At 35.7% G+C, this 16,603-nt stretch overlaps 1 protein-coding gene across 1 annotated transcript; it reads right to left on the bottom strand.

Moving 5' to 3' along the window:
- Positions 1 to 2,649: 2,649 nt before the first annotated feature.
- Positions 2,650 to 15,930, bottom strand: LOC120081517 (O-fucosyltransferase family protein). The gene is made up of 8 exons (XM_039036473.2): positions 15,057 to 15,930; positions 14,334 to 14,401; positions 14,126 to 14,214; positions 13,880 to 14,042; positions 7,751 to 8,040; positions 7,246 to 7,450; positions 3,367 to 3,524; positions 2,650 to 3,262 (listed from the first exon to the last, which is right to left on the bottom strand). Exons 1-8 carry the CDS (start codon positions 15,319 to 15,321, stop codon positions 2,989 to 2,991), a joined length of 1,512 nt encoding a protein of 503 aa, XP_038892401.1. The 5' UTR covers positions 15,322 to 15,930; the 3' UTR covers positions 2,650 to 2,988.
- Positions 15,931 to 16,603: the final 673 nt, after the last annotated feature.

Genomic DNA, 16,603 nt, shown 5'->3' with positions numbered 1-16,603 from the left:
AATTTTTTATTACCAACAATTTTGTCATCAATATGCTGGAATTTAAAAATACCCACATGGGTTAGAAATTAACTCATGTCAATTACTTGCATAAATTAACTAAAAATTAACCAACTTAAAGGAGTGATAAAAAAAATGTTGCAATTTATTAATTACAATTCTCAAGTTAACACTGTACTGGTAATACATTAAAGAAAGAAAACACCATGATCTTTATGTTCCGTCATAGATAGAGTCATTGGGAGAAAATATATATATATCATTGACAATACCCGTGATTAATAAGAATTAGACAAATATTCAAATTTGATTAGAATAAATTATAATATAAGGTAAGAATCTATATATATATATACTTGTCGCGTGGTAGAAATAGAATAGAATATTTCTCAAAAGAAAAAAAAAAAAATAGAATAAGAAGACTAGTGAAGATAAAATGGTCAATAGCATTGAAATTACAAATTAGAGCCATTCCAAACTGAGTACATGGTTTTTAGTCAAAGTAAGCAACAACTCACCAAAAAGCCTAAATTACGTTAAAAAAATGACTTTAAACTTTACACTACGTGTCAAACCTATCATTAAACTTTAAAAAAAATTTAAAAATTAGTCCTAAACTTTCAAAATTTTCAAAACTACTCTTAAACTTTCAAAAAAAAGTTCAAAAATATTTTTCCTGTTAGTTTTGTATGAAAACTATTAATGTTATATTTTAAAAATACCTACAAACTTTCAAAAGTATAAAACTACCTTTAAACTTTAAAAAAATACTTTTATCGTGGGGAGATTTTCAAAAATAGAAAAATAAGAAAAACTATTTACAGTAAATAACAAATTTTCAATTTTCTTCGATAGAGACTATAGAAACTGAGAGAAGTCTATCACCGATAAACGTTGATAGAAGTCCATCAGTGTTCGTCAATTTTTTCTTTTTTTTTTTTTTTTTGCTATTTCTATAAATAGTTTGATTTTTTTTTATCTATAAAAATTTCCCTGTATATAAACAAAAGTCGATTTCGTTGTAAAAAAAACTCTAATTTTTACAGTATTTTTATTGTTCTTTTTCTTCTTGTTATAATCTACTTAATTAAAGTGGGCAGCTTTGTTTATTTAATTATTTTTTCCAATAAACAAATATCTAACTATTGACGAAAAGGGAGTAAGAGGGTATTGAAGAAGAGAGAAAAATAGAGACATAAGAGGGTTAGTGATTTCTATTCATATACTAATGATGAGGATATTTTTAAATTTTTCTAATTTTAAGGGTAATTTTTAAAATTCTGAATGTTTAGAGGTATTATCGTTATAAAACACTAACAGTTTCCATCCAAAGTATTTTTTAACTCTTTTTAAAAATTAAAGATATTTTAAAATTTTTTAAAGGTTAAAGATATTCTTGGCACAAAGTATAAAATTTAGGGATATTTTGTATAATATAGCCAACTAAGAAAACACATGGTTTTTAATTAAATTAATAAATTGGACCTAAGTCTTGAAGAACATTCATGATTCCATTCTGGTCTTCCCTATGGTCATCGTTTCAGAGCACCTGGCGGCTTTATTTTAATTTAATATGGTCGTTTCCAAGTTTTTTTTTCATCTCCAAATCCTACCAATTCATTGACATAAAATAGAGATATGGCCATTCGTTTTTTCATAGCAAAAACTGGACTTGTTCCTACAGAATTACGTTACCCTTTCAGAATTTTCCAATACCCTCAGCTTTAGAGCCAAAATGTTGACCAGAAAAAATGGTAAAATCAACCCTACATACTTTTCACTGATTGATTGGTAGAAGATATTGACATTGTATTTTGAATCAGAGCACTGAGGTTAGTTAAAGAGTTAGAACTAAGACCAACGGATGCCATAGACCAATGGCAGCTTTGCTTTTTGTATGAACTGTGGGCTCATTCTTGATAATAGTAGAAATTTCCAGGAAAACGACAGATACAATCTACAGTAAAATTTTGAATTTTGTTACCATGTAATGTTTTTATATTTACCTGATTCTGGGAGAGTGAACAGAAGTAAAATATCCAATATGCTTCGAGATTTTCTCCTCATTCAACTTCTAGTAGTCTAACAACATAATTAGACCGTTACTACTTCTTTGGGGGGGAAAAGAAGAATAAAATAATGAACTGAAAGTCAGCAAAATTTTATCCAACAAGAAATGGATTCTTGTTTTAGCATATGACATAATCACAACTCACAACCATTTGGTAATAATAGAGTGTAATGCTTTGAAAAACTGTAACATGTCCCTCCCTTCCCCTCTTTTTTGTAATTGTTTATTGAACCATATGGACTTGAAGATTTCTACATTTTCGTTTACGGGTATTCCATTCAAAATATCTACAGCAATTGGCCGGCACCTATCAAGCCTCTCTAAGTTTTTACTTCTGCTCCGTTGTTTTTAAGTCTTATGTTTATGCTCTCATTCTGTTGTGTTGCATTTTATTACTGTCTTACGGCTTTTGTCTTTAGTCCCTTGTGGTAAGTTTACGCAATGTCTTGATTGGAAAGTTTCGTATCTTTTTCTTAAAAAAAAAAAAAAAAAAAAAAAAAAAAAGTTCGCAGCAGAGAAGTGTAGAGCATGGGATTGCTTTCAGTTTTGAGTGAAAAGAAGCAAAAACTGGATTTGTGTTAGTGTGGAAGAGCAGAAAGCTCATACCTTGAACAGGCTCTAATAAGCATCTGGAAAAATTGTTGACATCTCACATCTGATACAAATGATAAAATTTTATGGCAGGATAGAAGTTACATAAAACAAATAAAATTATATAAACAAATGATTGGATGTCCAAGGGAGAATTCTGAAGGATTTTATTTATATTTCTTTGTATAAAAACTCTCAGGCTCGAGTATCGACATAAGCGGGCAGTGTGCAATGAAAGTGAGAAGATTATTAGCTCACCAACATTGAAGTGAAAAATTCCCCCTTGGAGCGCCATGAAAGTTGGCTCTGGATTTGGTCAGTGACGGTTAAAGTACTTTACTTGAGTTATTATGGCTTAGCGAGTCGTCGCAGTTCATTCCCTCACAGAAGCATTCATGAGGATTTGCATAAAAGTAATCTTCTTCCTTTGGCTTGTCTGGAATTGCCCTTCGTTGCATTGGCTGACCCTGTCTTTTCTCATGCGCCAATCTTACAGCAGCTGCAAAATCATCCCAAGAAAGTGTACCATTCTGGTGCATATCAAGTAATTGCACTAGCTTTTTTCTATCCAGTATTATTGATCTCTTAAACCCCAGGTATCTGTGAGCAGTATAAATTAAATCATGAGAGTTTTGAAAACTTCAGATAGAATTTAGATGCCCTACGTTCACGATAATAAAACTGGAAGAAAGCGATTGGCATACCTACGGTGACCTTCAACAACTCTTGCCATGTTACCATCATAGGTAGGAATGAAAGTGTTGCTGGCTACAGAAACCATAAAATCTAAAGCTGCCATTTGTGACGAATGATTCCGGAATAGCTTCAATTCTTCTGGGGATAACAATGCTTCCTTTTTCACCTGCAATACAATGGAGTAATACATCTAAGAAGAATTAAAATTCACTGTAGTCTAAACCTTAAAAGGCGGCTTTCTTGGCTACTACAATGTCCATTGATAGAATAGCTCACTTTTCTTGACAAAAGGCCTTTTTTTTCTTTTCTTTTTTTTCAGTTTTTTTCCTTTTTTTTCTTTTTTCGTGGAAATGAAAAAACCAGCTTGAAGTGAAAAAAAAAAAAAAATGGATTTCCCAGAGAGTTATGCTGTTAGAAGTCTCAACCAATTGTCTTCACAGACATTTTCCCAATCGGTTGCACCATTTGGAAAATTCATCCAGATGATTTCCAATGTTTTAAAAGGCCAAAGTGTGAAACCCGGATCTCAACTTCCCTACTTAAACAAGTAATTAAGGGAATTAACTAAGTGAAAGTTAAATCCTATGTTGAAGAGAAGGAAATTTCTAAGTGTTGAATAGATTTTTCTTGAGTAGTTTGGAGATAAGCTTTAACTAGTGAAAATTTTGGCTAAGTGTGAAGCCAAAAGAAACCATGCGTTTGGTGTTAATGCATAAGATGAGGCTAAAGAGAAAGGCAATCATGCGTTTGTAAGGTTGGACGCATGATTGACCGAGACATTGGCAAGAGACATTGCCCAAGTTGCTCATGCGTTGAGTTTGTGTGAGCGAGAGCAGAGAGAGCGAGATGTTGAACGCGAGGCGCTAGGCAGACGATCGTATAGCAGTGAGCGGCGCTACACGATGAGGTAGGCGATCGTGTAGTAAATGAGCGGCATTACGCGATGAGGTAGGCGATCGTGTAGCAAATGCACAGAGCTCAGTGATGCGGTAGGCGATCGTGCAACAAGGTGCGGCGCTAAACGATGCGAAGGGTCGCGCTAAACGATAAGCGCTATACGATGGACGATAGTGTTAAGCACTGGGGCGTTGGCACTGCACGATCGGCATCAGCGCTAGACGATGACGCTGGGCGATGGCGATAAACGATGAGCTTAAACGATAGACGATGCGCGGGCACTAAACGATAAGACTACCCGATGGTGCCACACGATAAGTGTGAGCACTACACGATAGGCAGAATACTAAACGATGGGCGTTGCGCGATAGATGCAGGCGCTGGACAATGACGCTCTGCGATGAACAGATGCATTAGACGATAAGGCGTCGATGCTACACGATGGAGGTAAACGATGGGCACGACAGCTAAGCGATAGACTATGCGCAAGATCGTTGAGAGCGAGATCGTTTACTAAACGATTGAGCTACACGATGGGGCGTTGATGCTATACGATGGACGCAGATACTAAACGATTACAGCGAGAGATTCATTAAGCGATTGAGTCAAGCAATGATGTGCAAGAGCTGCACGATGGACTAAGCGATGGAGCGGTGTTGAGGCTTGCGTTACACAAGGTTGATGAGCTCATCCGGACAAATGGCTATACCAAGAGAAGTTTGAGCTTGAGTTAGTAGGATCTGGACGAATTAAGTTTCATGCAAAGGAAGTCTTATGCATGAGGAAGACAACTCAAGTAGGTGAATGGCATGGAAGTAGGTGAATGGCAGCAAAGGAAGTAGGTGGTGGCAAAACATGATGCAAACACTCCAAAGTAGGAGGTGTCTTGCATTGAGACTTGGTAAAGATGATAAGGATCGTTTCCTTTGGCCTATAAATACCACCACAAGATGTCTCTCCCATTCAGAAGCTAAATCCTCTTCAAAGAACATAAGGAAGAGTGTTAGAAGATGGATTTGGAAGAGACCATGCGTTGATCATGAAGGGCATGCGTCGGTCATGAAGTTCCAAAAGGAGGAGATGCTGTCGGACAGTGAAGTCTGGAAGTAGCATCAACTTAGTACGAAGATTTCTCCCAGAATATTCGTGCGTTTGGAGTGATTCCAAAGCCACCTGAAAGCTGAGAGAGTCTAGTTTTTAAGGTAGGGTTGCCGGAGAAGAAGCTCCAAGGAATGGAGCTGGAGAGTGAAGAAAAGACAGAAGGGTCAAACTGTTGGGTAAGCTTGGGCCAGTCTTGATGTTTAGAGGATTCCGGCCAAACCACAAGAAGTTCTGAGCTAAGATTTTAAGGTAAGCTTCCTAAGACATTTTAGAACATGTTGGTAGAAGGAAACATCCCGAAATAAGGCTTGGGACTATGAGTAATCTGAGCTTTAAGTTGAATCTGGATCCTATGGTTCAAAAGGGAGCCCGAGGTGATCAAGGAACTTCTAGAAAGGAGGATTCCTACCTTACCAAGGTGAGTGGTATTCCCCTTAAGTCCTAAAGTATATCTTTTAGAGTAAATTGTATATGCTTATGTTATGAATGAGTAATTAGCATGAGAATGAGAATATGTGAACGGGAGGGTCAGGGGGTCAATAGACCTAGTTCCTGAGCCCAAATAGAATCTCACGGGATGGTCAGGGGACCGAGAGGTCTAGTTCCTGAGCCTGTGGGGGGAACCTCGTATAGAATGGTCAGAGGGCCGACAAACCTAGCTTCTGAGCCCATAAGCGGGAAGCTACGTGCACATAGGAGACATTAGGAACAAAGGGAAACGCAAGAGAGTAAGCATTTATGATTAGTAACAGTTAACTATCTACCGTGCATGTAGATAGGAGTTGAGACCAGACTCATTCAAAGCAGAGATTTGAGTATTAACCTCGTATTTATGATATGCTTGTTATTATGAGTTGAAATAGACTCTAGAAGTTGCTTACCACTCACTGAGCTTTGTGAAGCTCATTCTTTTCTATCATGTTTTCTTTCCAGGTAGCGAAAGATGAGGAGTTCCTGGGTGCTGCTAAAGTCAAGGTCTGCCACAAGCCACAGTCATACTTCCAGGGTTTTAGAATTATTGATGTAAACTTTGTAGTTAAGCTTTGGAGTTGTATAAACATTACATTGTAGTAATAAAATGAGCCTACTCAATCAGTTGTTGTTATTCCCTTGACTTAAAGTTTACTGAGTGTAGTAAGGAAGAGTTGGACAGTAGGTATCACAAGAGGTTGGTATCTACGGTCCCTCATGCCTCTCCTCGGGCTCAGGAGACGGGCTCGGGGCGGGGTGTGACACAAAGGCAGCCTTGAGGCTTTTCTTCTTCAAGAGGCGGGGCGTAAGCTTCGAGGCAGTATGAGGCGTAAGCCTCAAATAGTAAATTAAAAACATTTTGCAAAACCTAAGTTGGTATAAACAAGTATTGTTAAACATGATAGTCATATAAAAGTGTAAAAAGAAACTTCGCCCACACAATTTTCACTTAATAAAAAATTCTAAAAGAACATCTTCATCATTATTATTACTACTATTATCATTAATAGGATTGATTTATACTATAAATGTCTACCTTCAGCTTTCTTAAGGTCACAACAGTAAAAATAATCCTAGTTCAAATTCTCACAACTCAAACCTTAATATTCTTTAAGAATTAGGCATATCACTATTATTTTTCTAACCACTAGGAGAGGCATACAAATCTTATGCCTCAGTGCGTTTTCACAAAGGTGCAAGCCTCTTATGGCTCAACAAATGTCTAAATCTCGAGGCTAAAACTTAGAGCTCGCCTCAAGGCGTAAGCCTCAATAGCTTTTTAAACATTGTTGACTTCATAATACTATATATAATGTCGTCTCCTCTGAGTTCCAGCCAATCGCCTTCACAGACATATTTCAGATGAAGTCACATCAAAAGGTGAAAATTTGAGCACAAGATATTATGATAGTACTCACAATCATTGGGAAGGTTGCCCTAAGAGTTGCAAGTCTCCGTTCACTACCATAAATCTCACCGGCAGCAATATATATTTGTGTCTCCTTGTTAAAACCCAAGGCCTGTAATGTCAGTGCTGCTTCCTCCGGGGTCAGAGGACATAGACCTTGTGATCTCCTCTCATCAGACAAGATCTCTTTCTCCCTCCACCAAGGGAATGCATATCTGGATAAAGTTCAACTATAGAGATTAGTATTTCACCTGAGCAGCATCTCCAGATGCTCAGCTTGGTATAAAGCACAATGATTGCAGAGAGAGTTAAGAGACTAGAAGGTTATATAAACCAGAATATTTAGAGGGAGAAATAAATATAAACACCTAAAAAACTTGCTCTTGCAATTGAGAACCACCGACACAATATTTTATATTCCTTTTTTTTTTATATCAGAAAATGGTAGTGTATAATTAGGCATATCATGAACAGTAATAATGAAAAAATTTCAGTGACTGGATCAATTTAGAAACCTCATCTGTTTGAGCTCGTCAGCTTCTTCCTTTGTACAGCCATGTGTACAACCTGAAAAGGCCAGCATATCCATCTCGTATCTCAGATGCAAGACCACAAAAGGACCCTTTTCTCGAAGTAGACGAATTAACTTATGACCCAGTGTCTCAATCTGAGGGGAGAATTTCAGTGCCTGGAAATTAACACGACACCTGAGTTTTTGTAGATAAACTGGGAGTCCATTGTTTGCCAAGCGTGTATCTGTTTTATTAAAATGTAACACTGTATGCTTCTTAATGAGAGGAAGAATCTGCATATGGATTTTAAGGCATTAGATTAAAAGGTCAGAAGGAAACATAGAGATATAGATAAGAGTATAAGATGTTTCTATAGTTGACCATAAAAAATATTCTTAAAATTTCTGTTTCTCAAGCTCCAACTTTAAACTGCTGTGGAAATACAATGATATGCAAAAATGATTATGAGTCTATGACTTATCTAAGATGTAAATAACTGCAACCAACAAGAACAGAGAGAAATGTAATACCAGTACACCAAATCATTATATCACAAGCCATAAAGTATAAAAATATACATTAAACACAACTCGACAAGACAAAAGACAACACATTCATCTAAAAGAAATTAGGACATACAGAACAAAGACATGAAGAATATATTTATTTAATAAAATGTACTTATAATTAGGGTAATTGTTTTAAGCAATAAAATTGCTGAAAATATTTTTAGGCACAGCAAAATGTTAATATAGATCGTGATAGACTGCGATAGACTTCTATCACTGACACTGATAGATATCTATTGCGGTCTATCGCCGATAGATAGTGAATTTTTGCTATATTTATAAATAAGTTGACTCGTTTTTCTTTATTTGAAAACAGCCCAAACTATAATATTTTTTAATAATAATAAGTACTACTAGAAAAAAAATAAAAGTAAAAATAAAAAACATGACCATACTCAAGGATTTAATGGGCATTATTTTGTTCCCTGAGTTTTGAGGAATAGATGCGTTTAGTCTCTCGTATTTTAAATTGACCAATTTAGTTCCCAAATATTCAAAAATAGGTTTAAAAGGTCTCTCTATTCAAAAAAAATATATTACAAAATTGAACAAAAAATTGCCTAATGCTGAAGTGGCAAGATGAGTTGTAAAAGAACTATTTTTTTTCATCTCGTCTTTCTCTCAACCCCTCTTAATGTTGTCTCTTTCTCTCTCTTATCCTATCTCCACCCTCTCCATTGCTAAATTTCCAAAAAAACTGAAAAAAAAAAATAGAAAATCTTTCATTCTCCTCTCTCATATTATGCCCCTTTGGCTCTTCTAGCAGAAAGAAGAGAGAACAGAGAAAAAGAAACCACTCTGTCGACGTTTGTTCAAAGTCCATAATATGTCTTTGCATTGCTCGGATTGACACTACTATTGAGAGTGAAAAAATATCTGCAAACTCAGGGGAAAAAAAAATAGAAATTGAAAATGGGAAATGTTTATGAGCACCAGCTAAATAGAGCAGGCATACCTCTAAGCTAATTAAACTTCTTTTACACAGATTCAAGAACTTGAGCTTCTCTGGAGCTATATATCAACAAGATCACAGTGTTGTAGCTGCTCGAGATCAAACAATTTCTCAAGAGCTCAGACTAGAAATTAACTAAAAAAGAGAACAATCCAAGTAAAAATTAAGTATGAATCAACAAATGCATCTGCTTGTGTTGGAGAGCTATAAGTGATGATCAAAGTATCCGAGAGAAAGAGTGGGAAGGTAATGCGCTTTCCATCTTTTCCGGGATGCCTTTTAGTTTGTTGCTTTGAGTTATCTCCTCCAGATACTATCTCAAAAAGATTTTTTTTTTTTTTTCCAAATTTTATGAAAATTTAGCAATGGAGAGGGTGGAAAGAGGATAAAAGAGAGAGAATGAGAGAAAGAAAGAGGGCACACGAAGAGGGGGAGTGAGAAAGAAGAGAGATGAAAAAACAGTTTTTTTACAACTCATCTTGCCACTTCAGTCGTCAATTTTTGTTCAGTTTTTCTTTTTTTTTAAAAAAGATAGGGACTTAAACCTATTTTGAAAACTTAGGGATTAAATTGGCCAATTTAAAACATGAGGGACTAAACGTACCTATTTCTCAAAACTCAGGGACCAAAAAGGTATTTCTTCTTTTTTTTTTTTTATTAAAATAAACTAATAGATCCCGAATATATTGAAAGATAAACAATAACGAAAATACAAGATAAACCAAGTGTTTGACGTACTTGGACCCTCCCCTCCCGAAAGACTCTCAAGCCCTAAATCATTCACCAAAATGTTCCTTGCTTTTCCCCTTCCCTATCCTTGTATTTATAACCAAACTTCCCTAACAAACTATTTATCTAATTACTAATATACCCCTAATCCCCTAATAACCCCTAATACCCAATCCTGTCAGAAACATGACGTATTAAGCAGAAGCCAAGGAAAAAAATTTAAAGAAAAAAAATGGGCAAGGGGGAAGAGAGATCCCCCTCCCTCAAAATGAACAAGCGAAAGAGGCTAAAAGTATAGCTTTCCTGTTTTATTTGGATCGTGGACAAGCTGTGATTCCAAAAGAATTTCCCATTTTTGGTGCACCACCAAGAAGCTATAAACGGACTGTTGCTACAAAAAGTATCAAGGAAGAAAACCTATCCTAAAAAATAGGACGATTTCTCTCAAGCCAAAGATTTCAAAGAAGCACTCTGACTGACATGGGCCATAAAACCTTTCCTCTCTCCCAAAGAAAGAATTGCAAAAGACCTTCCAATCTAAGTTGATGAAATCTATCGAGTAGTTATAAGACAATCATATTATATCTTAAACAATTTTAAAGAAACAAGATAAATCTTCAAAATAACTGTCGCAGTGATATTCTTTTAATTTGAAAAAGCGTGAGAACTAGAAGTCCCATCTATTTTTTACAGTTGTAGAAATTGATAAGACACACGGTTAAAGAGGGTAGCAAACACATTGATCAAACCAGAAGGGAAAATTGCCTATGTGACTAAACCATAGAGAAAATTTCCTATTTAACAACTAATCCTTTCTGCTGTCTCCACACTTACTCCACTTTATGCCCCTTTAGATATCAATCACCAAGCACAACTCTAAGAGTGGTGTTTGGCTCACCAACATGAGTTGAGTTGAGTTGGTATAATATACCAACTCAATGTTTGGCCCACTAACTTTCAATGTTGGTGGAGTTGAGTTGGTATATTTTACCAACTCCCCCCAACTCTCCCTTCTTCCAATATTTTCAATGGCTCCACCCATCAGCCACTGTCAGTGACTATCGCTACCATACTCCGATAACCAACTCCGGTCTCCGACAACCACCTCCAATGACAACTCCGATGACCAACTTGGGGCTCCAACACCACCTTCGATGACAACTCTGACGACCACCTTCGCACGACCAACTCCAACGACCAATTCCGGGCTCCGACAATCATCTCCAATGACAATTCCGATGATCCAACTCCAATGACCATTTCGCGTGACCAACTTTGATGACCAATTTCAACCTCCAACAACAAACTCCAATTACCACTCCGACAACCACCTCCGACTACAAACTTCGACAAAAATCTCCTTCAATGACCACCTTTAAGCAAGCAACCTCGATGACCAACTCCAGGCTTTGACAACCACCTCCCACGACAAACTCTAGCAACCGACTCTAATACCACCTTCATGCGACCAACTTTAGGATCCAACAACCACCTCCGACTACAAACTTCAGCGAAAATCATCTTCAATAATCAACTTCAACGACCACCTTCGCACGACCAACTCCGGGCTTCAAAAACCACCTTCGACAACAAACTCCAATGACCAACTCTAATACCACCCTCATGCGACCAACTTTAGGCTCCGACAACCACCTCTAACTCAAACTTTAGCGAAAATCATCTTCAATAATAACTTTGACAACTACTTCCAACTATTATATGATTGATGACTGTTAAAGTATGTTGTAGGGTTGTTGATCGTATCAATAATAGTATTCTGTTTACATTAAGTGCAATATTTATACGTAGAAATTTGTAAAATATATTTTTATTTAATTGAATTCACATAGTAAATGAATGTTAAGAATATTTTGAAAAGTATGTATATAGTCGAAAAGTATACAACATATAACAAAAAAAAAAAAAAAAACCCATAAAATTGAGATTTTTTCCTATAACATTTTCTAACAAAAATTAGTGAAAATTTGTGATTTGTTCCCTGATGATCCTCCAAATTTGAAGGAATTGAAAGTGAAACTGTTGAAGAAATGTGGTGACATTCAATTGATTGCTAAGATGATGGGGGAGATCTTTTTTAAAAAAGAAAATCATGATAGAGTAGAAATACAGTGCAACAACAAGAAGAAGAAGAAAATGAAGAAAGTGATGATGAAATTCATGGAGAAAAATTAGAAATCAAAAGTTTTATTTCTCTTTGATTTCTCATTTTATTTAACCATATTTATGCAAGCAATGTAGTGGGTTAATTGTTGTCTATTACTCAAAAAAAGAAAGAAAGAAAGAAAAATTTTAAAAATTAAAAGAAAAAGAATTGCTGTCCATATTTTATTTAAACAAAATGGGTAGAATTATTGAATAAAAAAAATTCAAAACAAAAATAGTAAACATAAAAGCAGATTATTTAGAGTTTAAAAAATTGCACTAGATATTTTAGACGTATGAACTCAACTTCGCATCCCAAGCACAGACATATAAACTCTACACATATATGAATTTTACAGTATATCTGAAGACATTTTATCTCAACTCAGCACCCCAAACAGCCCCTAACTAATTTTCATCTTCTCTCTTGCATCTTGCTTTTTCCTTGTCTCTCACCCTAAACATGCCCAAACCACATCTCATCATGTCTGAAGTTTGTCTGCATGCTTGGCCATGTCAATGTACCAAATATGTCCAACACCAACACTCGCATCCTGGTAAATGCTTGGGCGACCTAGCCATGTAGCATTTGCCCATATAAATATTTTTACTGAGTTTCATGTATGCTTTGTTCATCAATTTTTTGTCTCACATGATCTGCAACTATGCTGATAAACTGAAATCATTCTTGCAGAACGTAAGAAAGAGTTAAAAGTATCATCTTCATTCCCCTTTTTCAGCCACTTGTCCAAACGACTCCCTTCTCCTCGAATATTGAAAGAGCCCTTTGAGGGCATAAATTTTGCAAATAAACTGAATTTCTTTGGCTGTTTTTCTAAATATTGACAATTACATCTGGACTTTTTATAGAACAGAAAATAAACCAAACTTTTCCCGATCCATCATTTTCTCTGACATAATAGGGCGCATGCGTCAAGAGCAATCCAGCATACATAAAATGCTAAATTTAGAAATGCCTAAAACAATTATCAGTTCCCATCATGTGTAGATGTCTTGATCCAATTACATTGGATTCGCTCATAGAAGTTAAAATATTCCTTAAAACTTCACAACTCGCATCATTCAGTAAAAAAATTATACGGGCCTATGGTAGGTTTGCAATATATCATCTCTAGAAACCATGGGACAACTGACGTGGAGGGGTCTACTAAGCGTTTCCCCAACAGTACCTCCTTTTGCCCTTAGACATCAATGTGGGTGATGATACTTCCAGAAGATTTTGGAGGATGTTTGGTACAATAACAATCATCTAAGGGATCTATACAAGGCCGGTATAATCTCTCTGAGCATGAACAAAATGATTTGCACTCCAGTTGGGTTGGCAGATGACCTCACTAGGTTCAAGTAAAGGCAACAAAAAGTTGACGGTACTCCATGCCCACAGTAGCAGTGAAACCACTGAATCAGGGAAGACTCAATTTAGACCAAGCATTCTCTGAACAAGATAATAATCTCAAATCTGCACTTGGTTGGTGTCTACATACAATTTGAAAATATCCTAGATTCATCATTTGACCATCCAAGGAACCTAAATTTGCATCGAATAAGTCATATGAAAAACTAGGCGTGATGATGATAACCCATTATTTCCGCAATTGAATGATGAACATTCTCATGCACTACCTTCTGATCTTGGTTGTGTATATATATATAAAAGAAAGATGAAAAATAGTACAAGTGAGAAAATGTAATACAAACCTGTTCTAAATAATATTTTTCATTTGACCAGCTAACTGGAGGCATGGCAAATGATATAAATCCATATTTCCTATTGAACTTTTTGGGTAGTCTCCTGACAATGCGGACTTCGTCTCTCAGTGAATCAATAAAATGCTTCACATTAAATATGTCATCAAAATTGCTGCACGAGAGCTCAGTGTTAACATACTGCAATTTTTGTAAAAGAAAGTAACCAAATCACAGATTGCAAGAAAAGGAACATACCTAGGGTCCGCCCAAAAAGATGTTTTATCAAGTTCTGGGACAACCAATGTCAAGTTCAAAAGGCGAGCTACGGTCACCATATCACAGATCTGAAATGCTTAATTAGATGAGTCCAATATAACATCCTTTCAAGGAAACTACAAACAATAATAATGGGCACAAATTGGGAAAACGGGGGGAAAGAAGTAGCAAGTCAAACAGTGCACACCGCAGCACGCATCTGATTTAAGCCCCCATTGCAGGACACCCGAAGATAACCATTACTTGAATAGTTTCCTGCACAAATTGAGGTCATAATTTTAGAGGTTGAATGAAATGGAAGCCAGATTAGAATGGATGAGTTATACAAGTAGCTCAACAGTGATGCCAATAAAGTTCCATAGCTTATTTTATTGGAAGAAAGTAAAGGAAAATAGATTCCACAAATTTAAAAAGGGTATAAATATCATTGCTTGAAACAGAATAAGCACTTCTATGAAATAAGCTTCATTGATCAGATAACACATTTCGACATCAGGTAATATATAGAAGAACATTGGTAATTCCAAAATTCATATATATTTATAATACCAAGCAAAAAAAGACCAACAACCAAGAGGTGTCAGTGAACTCTATAGTCCCTGCTCTAAAGCGAAACAGATCTACTAGCCGAACGATTCAATGATTCTATTCCACAATGAGATAAACCCTTTTTTTAACCAGAAACGTAACAATAATAAGGAGATAAACTAAATCCCATTATAGCTACCCTCGTATGCATCGTTTTCAAACGAAGACAATCCAATGAGAACGGTGATTATGTTGATACCTCGAGACATGCCCTTAGGCAATACTTACAAATTAAGAACAAACGTATTTATGCATAGCTCATTACACCTATTAAACACATTACACCCCACAACGAAAGACAGATTGAGGTTAAGGAACTCACTTGCTGGAAGAAGCGGCGTTGATTGAATAGACTCTTCGACGTGTAGAGAGAGCGGAATCCCAGTAAATTGCGAAATCCGATTGGTTATATTTGATATAAAAAGGGGATGCCATAGCTTCCCAAATGCAACAAGCTGAACCAAAAATGTCCAAAGCAAAATGCTGGAACAAACACGAACAAACCAAACCTGCAAACGGGTCCTCGGAATTACAGGAGCTGGGAGTTTATCGGACCTGACCTGTATACTCTCAGATCTAACTTCCATTGCTCCGCTAAACACCACATTGCTGCCTCATTCAAAGAACCCACCAACCCAACCAATTCCCACTTTCAAAATATCCATTTTAGGGCTTAAGATTTCCAGATTTCCATCACCGTTAAGGGATTGAAGCCCGCTCAACACCCAAGAACGGGGAAGAACAGCTTATAATAAACTAAATTGTCGCGCAAATGGGTTCAGCTCGAGGAATCAAATCTCAATCGATGGAAACCCCATAAAGCTGAATCGGGCAATCGGCAATCAATCAACTTCAGGTAACGGAATATTTGGATATACAAAATGATGGGGGTGCGGGGTGGAGGTGGCGATTCACGAGCTAAAAATGAAGAAAATTAAACCCGAACAACTAAATAAATGCCTTCTCAACTAAACTTTGCCGCAAATTTCTGCCCTTTCCTATTATTTCTAAATTATGAAACTCAAATAGGGAAGAGAATGATGAAAATTGCCGTGGGACTTCAAAATAATGACTAACGTTTTGATGTTGAATCAAATACTAGAAAGTCTATTAGAAATTTGATGTGTTTAGTTTATTTTATTATTTTTCTTCAGAAATGGACGAATGTCACCCTATTTTTATAAACAACTAGCTCTGCTTCTGCTGGAGAAAATGACATTTCTTACGATATACATATATCATACCTAGTTTTAGAGTATAATTTGTAACATCAATGCAAAATCAATTTATAAATTGATTGTTGTTTTTAATATTTATTTAAGTGATCTAAAAATCCCAACAACTTGTGATTTGAGTTCTAGATTAAATTAATTCACGTGTTCATCTAAAAATAATTTAGATTATATCGAATCAATTTAAAATATTTTAAAAGGTATACATATAAATAATTCTTTTCCATTATTCGTTCTCAACGATTTTTCAATATATATATATATATATATATTATTTTTATCTTTTCAATTGAAATAAGTTATTAAAATAACTAAATATGTGTTTTAAATATTATCATTTGACTTTTTCAAAAATAAAATAAAATAAAAATGAACAACAATTCAACTCAACTCATTCAAATATTTTATAGTTAAGTTGGGTTCATTATTGAGTTGTTTGGGTTGAATAATTTTTAACTTAAATAAAACTCATTCTAAAGGTACTACAATTCATTATGTAAATGTATAAGGTGGTTTAAGACCATCTTATTGACTTTTAAGAATGCGTAGAGCGATAAATTGAGTTATAAAGTTTGGAATTAATATGTTAGAATCATGAAGTCTGTGTTTGAGGAAAATATGTCCACAAGGTGGGGCA

Source organism: Benincasa hispida, chromosome 7 (assembly GCF_027475165.1).
Source record: "Benincasa hispida cultivar pf3 chromosome 7, pf3_genome.v1.1, whole genome shotgun sequence".
Lineage (NCBI taxonomy): Eukaryota > Viridiplantae > Streptophyta > Magnoliopsida > Cucurbitales > Cucurbitaceae > Benincasa > Benincasa hispida.
Note: the sequence above shows the minus strand (reverse complement) of the source record. Positions and strands in the feature narration are given on the sequence as shown.

What these genes read in the sequence shown, in the direction of transcription:
- LOC120081517 (XM_039036473.2), bottom strand. Translation starts at nt 15,321, where the DNA reads ATGGAAGTTAGATCTGAGAGTATACAGGTCAGGTCCGATAAACTCCCA. An exon ending in TCTTTTTGGGCGGACCCTAG is followed by an intron (nt 14,043 to 14,125) that starts GTATGTTCCTTT and finishes GCTCTCGTGCAG; the next exon opens with CAATTTTGATGACATATTTA. An exon ending in AAAAATATTATTTAGAACAG is followed by an intron (nt 8,041 to 13,879) that starts GTTTGTATTACA and finishes ATCCATATGCAG; the next exon opens with ATTCTTCCTCTCATTAAGAA.